This window comes from Gossypium raimondii, chromosome 9 (assembly GCF_025698545.1).
Source record: "Gossypium raimondii isolate GPD5lz chromosome 9, ASM2569854v1, whole genome shotgun sequence".
Classification (NCBI taxonomy): Eukaryota; Viridiplantae; Streptophyta; class Magnoliopsida; order Malvales; family Malvaceae; genus Gossypium; species Gossypium raimondii.
Window position 1 is genome coordinate 45,307,291 of NC_068573.1, and position 8,762 is coordinate 45,316,052.

General features: G+C 32.7%; 2 protein-coding genes across 4 annotated transcripts; one reads left to right on the forward strand and one right to left on the reverse strand.

The window, feature by feature from the left end:
* Positions 1-3,398: 3,398 nt before the first annotated feature.
* Positions 3,399-6,504, forward strand: LOC105800234 (uncharacterized). Of its 3 annotated transcripts, none has more exons than XM_012631230.2 (8): positions 3,399-3,568; positions 4,188-4,343; positions 4,456-4,814; positions 5,387-5,510; positions 5,622-5,758; positions 5,881-5,940; positions 6,031-6,099; positions 6,188-6,504. In XM_012631230.2, exons 3-8 carry the CDS (start codon positions 4,614-4,616, stop codon positions 6,275-6,277), a joined length of 681 nt encoding a protein of 226 aa, XP_012486684.1. In that variant the 5' UTR covers positions 3,399-3,568; positions 4,188-4,343; positions 4,456-4,613; the 3' UTR covers positions 6,278-6,504. The 3 variants fall into 3 exon arrangements, with proteins under 3 accessions (XP_012486684.1, XP_012486683.1, XP_012486686.1); XM_012631229.2 differs by lacking the exon at positions 3,399-3,568 and adding an exon at positions 3,676-4,064; XM_012631232.2 differs by lacking the exon at positions 3,399-3,568 and adding an exon at positions 3,676-4,064 and having other exon boundaries at positions 4,551-4,814.
* A 426-nt stretch (positions 6,505-6,930) lies between these two features.
* LOC105797970 (putative B3 domain-containing protein At1g78640) lies at positions 6,931-7,908 on the reverse strand. The gene has a single exon (XM_012627832.2). It carries the CDS (start codon positions 7,906-7,908, stop codon positions 6,931-6,933), a length of 978 nt encoding a protein of 325 aa, XP_012483286.1.
* Between the last annotated feature and the right edge of the window lie 854 nt (positions 7,909-8,762).

Here is an 8,762-nt window from a genome sequence, read left to right on the forward strand (position 1 = left end):
CTTATTATAGAGTAAATGTAATAGTAGGATAATATCGGACAGCTGGATCTATGACACGTGTACATCGACGGTACCCACGTTTGCCGGAGCAACTGGTCATCGGCTTGGCCTTTTTCCATTTCTTCAGTGTATCTAAGCCTAAGTTACACAGGCGGGCAATGGGAGACTACAATGTCAGAGATAATGTGGTACGATCTGAGCCGTTGAAAATAACTGTCGGACATCTTGTAAACAGCCCTCCAGATAAGACGTTTGTTGAGGTAGATCCGATGAACTCATACCTAATAGGTCTAGAGATCGAATTATTAGTCGTTACTCAAACATTTAACTAAGTTTATTCACCCTACAGCCAAGAGTTCGATTTTTTTTAATAATAACTTTTAATTTTGAATATTTTGTTTTTAAAATTAATTTTAGAATTTTTATATAACAGAAAACAAAAATCAATTCTAATTCCTCTACAGTGATAACAATTTGAATTTAATTTTTATATCAAATTTACTTCATAAACCCTTACCAAAAAACAAAAATCAATTAGGTCCCTCATCTTAATTTGCATTCAATCAAGTCCTAATGATTAATAAAAAATTCATTTAAGCTTTTTTAAAACTGTTTTTATCATTAATCACGTTAATTGATAGACCAGACTACTTGCGACAATAGCTAATATAATATTTCATTTTCTAATAAAAATATAAAAATGTATTCATAAAAATACGAAATATTAAAAATAATATAAACTTATAAATAATTTTATGGAGTTTGTAAGGCATTATAAAAATTCATAAAAACTTATAAATATATAATTATTTCTAATAAATTATAAATAAGAATAAAATTATACAAAGTTGTAAACATTATTAAACATAATAAAAGCTTATAAAAAAAATTCTAAACAAATTCTAGTAAACTATACAAAATATATAAAAATTATAAAAAAAAATCATTTATTAGTTCATCATTTTGGAAATTAAACCCCTAAAATCATAATGAACACGTGAGATCAGAACAAGTTGAATAATGAGATTAGTTGTCAAATTGTTGAAGTCATTTTCATGTTAAATGAAATATTCTCGACCCTCCACAAATAAAACAACAATTGCAGAATCCTCTCCTTTTTAATGATAATTTATTATTTTGATTTTTAATTTTTTTATCTCTAAGTTTTAAGAACGGTATAGTAGTTTGGGCCTTGAAAAGTTGAAAATTTGTTTGCAAAGTATTGTATGCCATAAAATAATTTGGTGCGTTAAACACTATAAAATCAAATTTTCATTATCCAAAGATTGTGAATATTAGCGTGTCAACATGAAATATTCATGCGATTATTCTCATTATCCAATGGTTGGTTAGATGCAACGTGTTCCTTTTGATATCAAGGTTTTAATTTCAAAAATAGGAACCAATAAATGATTTTTATATATTTTTATAATATAATTCCTTATTTGGATAAAAATATTGATATAATTTTTTTGAAAAAAAATACCATGCTAATGAAAAGACACTCTATCTGAATATGATAAGTAAGAACGATATTTTTAGAAAAATTATGTTTTGGTATTTCAATTTAAACAGTACAAAATAAATGGACTTTAAATAAAGTATATATAGGAAGTAGGTACTAAATCTTAAATTTAAGGATAATAAAATAATTGCATAATAATTTTAGACCAATTTTTGTTCCCTGATGCGAAGCTTGGGATTTCCACACCGGTATATATATAAAAGCAACATTAAACTCTTTAAAAGAACAAGGTGGGTTTTGATTTAACATGTAAGATTCAGAGTGGATCTCACACCAGGATATCCCTGCCCTCTAAACATATTATTTCTCTTGCCTAACTCACACTTCAAACAAACTTCAAAACTTTATTAATCATTAATCAATCCCACGTCACTCAACTAAACTTAACATTTAATTCATCGCTATTTATATTTTTAATATAATGTCTGGAACTACTCATAATCTCTTTACAATCATTGCACTCAAATTCACGTCTTCTTACTTTGATAGTAATACCAATACTAATCGAGTTAAGACTCAATTGGTTATATCAAGACATAGTTAAATATATTAAATGGAAGTGAGAATATATATATATATATATATATATATTGTTTTACTTTTCACTAGTAAATCAAAATTTAAAAAACAATTATATTTATAAATTATTTAAATGTTCAAATAATTTTTTTACATATTATACCTGAATTTTTATATATTAGATGGTACCAATGTTTTTATTTTAAAATTTATTCATGAAGTAGTAATAAAATAAATAGTTTAATATGATTAAATAGGTGTTGTACGAGCGTATTTGGTAGCATGCAAAACTATTTTCTCAACAAACAAGAAATCACGGGGACCCACAAGATATTATCAGCCCAAACTAGATAACAATGGTCCCCCCCACCCCCCATATAATACGACGAACCATAAAAGAAACCCAATTATTACACATATATATATCCGGCTCCGCTCAGCTCCTTAGCCGCTAACCCGCCCAGCTTAAAATTGAAAAAGAACCGGGTATCACCGGTTTTATGAAGAAAACGAAAGGAGCGACTGTCCCTACTCTGCCTATTGCCACATGCTACTCCTTTCTATGACCGTTGCCAAAGCATTTTATGGGAGTAAAAAACTCAGAACATAGTGGGATAAGGTCATATAAAGAAATTTTAATTATTACATTTAAATTTATGTAGAATAATAATATTACATTTTAAAACAAATAATTATATAAAAAGTAATGTTGTTAATGTGTGGTGATGCTGACAAATGTTAGTTCAATTGTTTAGGTAGAGAGTCGAGAGTAAAGAAAGAGTGGAGATGGTGGAGGTGATTGGCAGGAGTAATTTAGTTAAGTGTAGGTAAGTGTGTTGGAGAGTCAATTCATTTTTCACCGTTTGAGAGGTTATTATTTATGGGTGAAGTTTTGTATCGGGTTTTGTTAACTTAGCGGATTCACAATCAAACCATAGGATATGTGGAACAGATGTCTGTGTTTATGATGAAAGGTGTTGTATTATTCTTTTACTGAAACACGTGCGAAAATTGAAAATAAAAAAAATCACATTTTTAAGGAAAAGCCAAATATTTAAAAAAATGAGTGATAGCTTAATTATGGGAAACTTATTTGAGTAGCTACATCTGGCCTGATTAAGTGATTGAGTGAGGAAATGAAGTTTCTAGTGACCTCCCAAATTGTAACGGCTGAAGTATAGTTCTCGTGTAACTTTTTGTACTGTCACATGTCCAAGTATGGGGGTATAACAAACGTAGTTCCATTGCTTGAATTTTGCTAAAGAAGAGCCATATGACTTACCATTTTTGATGAAATTGATTTCAACTGCATTCCCAGTTTCTCCCTGTTAATATCGCTTAGCCCCTTTCTTTTTCATCTTACCTACTTTTAGTATGCATAAAATAACATTCATTTCAAAATTCACATCCATTACAAAACCCGAGTTCCTTATTGCTTAACCTGAACCCCCTCCTCTTTCCTCGTACTCTGTTTCCTTTTTCTTCTTAGAATCGTGTCGCATTTTTTTTTCTCGTGCTCTGCAGGTACACCAGATTTTCTTTTCCTGGGTTTATTCCCTTGTTTTCAATACAAGATTCTTTTCTAACACGATGAAATGTTTTGTAATTCCAAAAAAGCTTCTTTATTCCCGTTGGGTTTTAGCCTCTTTTTTTTTTGGGTATTGAATTTGAGCAGAAACTTAAAGTGACAAAGACTGCTCTTTTAATGCCAAAATTTTGACCTTTTTCAACTTTATCTCTCAACTAGTTTCCTGGAAAATGCAGCTGTTTTATCTCTCTCTGTCTTATTCTTTAAAACCAATGGGATTTTTTTTCCTAGTATCAGTGTATAGCCATTATTGATTTCTTGTTTTAGAGCTAAATTCCTCATGCATACCTTATATAGTTAAATGGGTTTTCTTCCCTGTAAACACCTTCTTTTTTATTAAGCTTTTATTTGAGATTCCTTATCTTTCCTTTTACTGTTAAATTCTCTCAGCAACCAAACATGATTTATTTTCTTCCTTGGCTTTTTGATATGGTACAGTTTAGCTTTTAAAAAGCTCCATTTTCTATTCACGGGTTGTTGATTAAACATTTGTCAGCTTTGATCTTTTCAAGTCCTTAATAATTAGAGTTTTTGATTCAATTCTGTTTGTTTCAGGTGATATAAGCATGACTTAAAAAAAGGTTTAATGATGAATTAGCATCGTCTTCTTCCTTTTTCATTTATTGAAATCAATCCAAATCCGTGAATCAGTCATTGGATTCTCCATAGCCAAAAAAACTTCGCATTCAACTCATCCCTCAAGCTATTCGTGTTAGTGACCCAATCTCTCTCTCACTCCCCTCGCTTTCATATTAATTACTCTTTATAATAATACCTGGGATTCTCTTTGTACTTTCCTTAAGATTCGTCTTCTTTTTTACAGGGTCATAAACTAAAGCTCAGAATCTTCAATTCAACTACAAAATCCCAAATAAATGTGATGAGTTGTTGATTATCAAAGTCAACTTTTCTTTGCAGATTCTGGGAATTTGGATTCAGGGAGGACTAAGGTAGCTCAGTTTTGACAATTGAACTTAGGGGATGAAAATGTTGCAGCATGAGCTGTGTTCTTCTCGGATTCTGTCGCCGTTCCGGGATGAAATCGTCGGCGACGAAGAGCTTTCGGTTCTTCCAAGACACACCAAAGTTATTGTCACCGGGAACAATAGAACAAAGTCTGTATTGGTCGGTTTGCAAGGCGTCGTCAAGAAGGCGGTCGGCCTCGGTGGTTGGCATTGGCTGGTATTCTCCTTTAACAATTATAATTGATTTAAATGTGTAATGTTATATACTTGATCTTGCATATTTGATTGATTGATTGATTGTTTGTTTGTTTATAATCACTACCTATTATTGTTGAAATTATTAAGGTAAGATTTTCTCATATGGAAACTAAATAAAGCCATGGATTTTTAGGTCTAGGTTTAGAGTTTTATTGGGTTTAGCCAGCAAACTCATCTTATTGTACTTAATCGTTCATGGCTCACTTTGGTTATGTAAATAGTTGATTTTACTTGCTTTAAACTCAAAGGTTTTTCGAAGATTGAATAGTTGGACCCTAAAAAAGGTTAAAATCCGATGGTTGGACCGATGTTAGATTCGATAGAACGCGTTCATGATTCATATGGATATCAAATTTTGTTTTCCTAAGGAGAGCGTTACTTTTTCCTGTTTGTAAATTGACTGTTAAACAGTTTGTTCTATTTGTATTGTGCCTTTTAACTTTTGATTAGCTTTTCTTTTCATCTCTTTATTGTTGAACCCTTTTAGTCGAAGATTCATGTTGAATGACACTGGTGCTTGTTGTTTTCAAGGTTTTGAAGAATGGGGTTGAAGTTAAGTTGCAAAGGAATGCATTGAGTGTGCTGGAACACCCTACGGGGAACGAAGTAGATGATGATCATGATTTCGATAACTCAAGCAGTGGCTCGGACATTGGTGAGAATGACCATGGTTTCATACCAGAAGATAATTTTTAACTAAAAGATTTTCATGTACATTTTAACGTTGTGATCGGACCCCCCTCCCCTTTTGTTTCACTTTGAACAGCTAGTAGCATTGAGTTCCAAAGGCCTGCAAAACCGAGAGTTCGACATCTGAAACCATGGGTTCCATCTGCATCCATGAAAGCAACTAATCGTAGTGGTTACAGAGATGTTCAATCCATTATTCGTGCACCCCAATTGGTTAGTATCAAACTTTGATGTGTGCATCTAAACCTTTCTCGTATCACACCTTGCTCTTAAATCTGGTGCCCTTGGAAAATAGAAATCTGTGTAATTTGATCATGTGTTTCTTGATTCTGAAGGTAAATTTGGCAAGACTCGACAATGACTCCTTGAGAAGATATTGCAGGCATTTCAAACTTGTAGGCACTACGAAGTCTAACTGCGATGAATTGTCCTCGATTGAAAAAGTTACATTTATCTAATACATGGGATTCGATTTTGGTTTGCAGGGAAACATCAATGCTTATTCACCAAGGGAATTAATGCTTAACACTGTGCAGCAGCATTTTGTATCACAGGTATGTTCTATCTTTGATCACAAATACATATAAACACGCCACATTTAAGCCCTCTTTGTCTGAATCTAACATCCTTTCTTCGATACAGCCACCGCTGAATGACATACAGGTGATCTCGGAATTCATCACTTCTGCTAAGAGATTGAAAACCGACGACTCACAGAGTGAGCAACTCTGAATTTACTTCAACATTGTAGTTGAAACATATTTTAGTTCTAATTCTAACCTTAGATTAGATCCAACTAAAAGACTAATAGGGACGAGTTATCGATCGACCAGCTGGATTTTGTCCCCGGATTCTAACCTTGTAATATAGGGCTTGTACCCTTTGTGCGTATTCTAGGATATCTACTATTCCAACAGTGCACATATATATACATATTATTGCTGCTGAATTCTTTGATATGTTCTGAATCTCTCTTCTGGGTTTCTTAAAAAGAGTAGCACCATGTTAATTCTGGGATTAACTTATTTAGTTGAGATCCTTCAAACAGAGATTTTATCATCTTTAAGCTGATTTCGATCATAAAAAGGTTGGATTCACCAACGTACCATGAAACATTAAAACCGTATACATCAAATATAAATTGTTCTTGAAATTATTTTTTTATTTACACTTTTCATTGTTAAGAGAAATTATCACGATAGAATCAAATTCGATAATAAAAATTCAAGAGAAATCTAAAATTTAAAAACCAATTTCTACTATAAAATAACAAAATACATTTTAGACTCCTACAATATTTATTTGTCAAATAACAATTTCTACTATAAAGACCTCAATAAAGACCAATTTCATCACCCAATTACAAAGATAAACCAAAAAAAAAGTTACTCAGAGGGAGCTCTGTTTAGAACAGAAAAGTTGAATCTTGAGTTATGGATGTCCCAATAAAGACCAATTTCATCACCCAATTTCAGATTCCTTCTCTTCACAAAATCTGTAGTCCAATTTTTGATTAGCACATTGGCCCCCTTGCCCCAGCGCTTGAACTTCATGTAATGTTGGGTATTGGTATCACAATCCCAAACGAATACCGGTAATCCTTGTTGAATTTGGGCTAATTGATCGGCATTCCAATGCGGCAAAACATGAGACTCCACTAACTCTGATGGCAATATCAACCTTGACAAGTTTCCGAGATCACTGTTGTAAAGCTGCTTCTTGATGCACCATGGATCATCAGGGGCATGATGCCTTCGTTCAATTTCAATCTCGACTCTATTTCTCTTGTTTCTGCCGGTTGGAAATTCTGGATTCTCAATCGTTTGTCTCTTGTTGAACAATGTCAAAGGAAGCTCTCCATTGATCGTCTTATTCAAGCTGTTCAAGTTATGGTGATAGCTACATTCACCAACTCCAAACGAAAGCGAAAGAGATAACTCTAACGGAACATTATCACTGCTGCAACCTTCCATCAATTCCGAAGAAAAAGCACTTCTACTATCTTCCATGCACATCATATTACGTACATCTGATTTCCTTATATCTTGCACTGGAAGTTTTTCTTTCTCAATTGGAGTAATTCTAATGGACATATTATCGATAGAACAAAAAGATCGTAACGATAGTTCGGCATTAGTATACCTCGATTCCAACTGAGAATCTTTGAAAAAGTCTATCATCGTAGGTTCTAATTTCTCGTAATTAATTTCTTGTTTTTCCATGTCAGTTGACATTGTTGATGCAGACGAAAGAGACAACTCTAATGAAATATTACCATCTTCAGAATCTGGATTTTTTTCTTTGGCTCTATTGGTGCCGTCCACATCCATGGAATTCAAAACAAAGGATTTGTCGTCTTCCATGGATGAAACAGCCAAGCACCGAACAATGAAGGGTTTGCTGAAACCCTTGTTTAATGAGAAATTTGTAAAAAAGAAAAGAAATAAAAAATTCTCTCCTCAATCTAAACACTTTACCTCTCATTCTCACTTTCTTGAAAAGATATAAATAAATAAGATGGAGTCTTTGTCCTACTAGGAAAGTAATTTGACCTCCAAGTTATAGTAGTGCCACCGAGGCACCGACTAATGAAACTACTATTTCACGTATGAAATTTTTTATTAATTATTATAATTAATTCTAAATAATAATAAATTAAGTTTGAAACGATAGAAAACACAAATTTAGATATTCATTCCAACGTCTTTAAATATGCTTTAAGATTTTTGGATTTTTATTTTTTACTTTATGCTGCTCTAAGATTTTTGGAAGAAAATTGCAATCTTGGTTTCTTTCCCTTTATTTACGTACAACCTTAAATTGGATTACAACAACATTATCCTTTGATGCAACACATTCAATCTCCAACTCTGCTTCACCAATGTCAGAAGCTTTCCTTTTATTCATGTATTTTCTCTTTCAGTTGGCGATGTTTTCGTTACCGCTCTAGTTGTCCGATGTTCGCTCGACACCATCCCGAGGTTGTCTTTTTGTTCTTGTCTCAAGCTCCATTAACTCACTGCAAGTTATCAACTCTTCAACCTTTCTCTCCAGGTCTTGTAGGTAGTTCATTTCTTTGACTGGATAGGGTTTAGGTTTCCTTTTTGTTTTGTTTTTCTTTTTCAGTTTTGTTATGATTTTTCAACACCTTTCGGGTTTATTTCTTGTTCTGGGATTATTTTAATTTTATTAACTCCAATCACATTGTTCCAAAAAA

Coding starts and splice junctions, on each gene's coding strand:
- LOC105800234 (XM_012631230.2), top strand. CDS start 4,614: ATGAAAATGTTGCAGCATGAGCTGTGTTCTTCTCGGATTCTGTCGCCG. Junction 4,815..5,386: donor TCGGTGGTTGGCATTGGCTG/GTATTCTCCTTT, acceptor GTTGTTTTCAAG/GTTTTGAAGAATGGGGTTGA. Junction 5,941..6,030: donor ATTGCAGGCATTTCAAACTT/GTAGGCACTACG, acceptor TTTGGTTTGCAG/GGAAACATCAATGCTTATTC.
- LOC105797970 (XM_012627832.2), bottom strand. CDS start 7,908: ATGGAAGACGACAAATCCTTTGTTTTGAATTCCATGGATGTGGACGGC.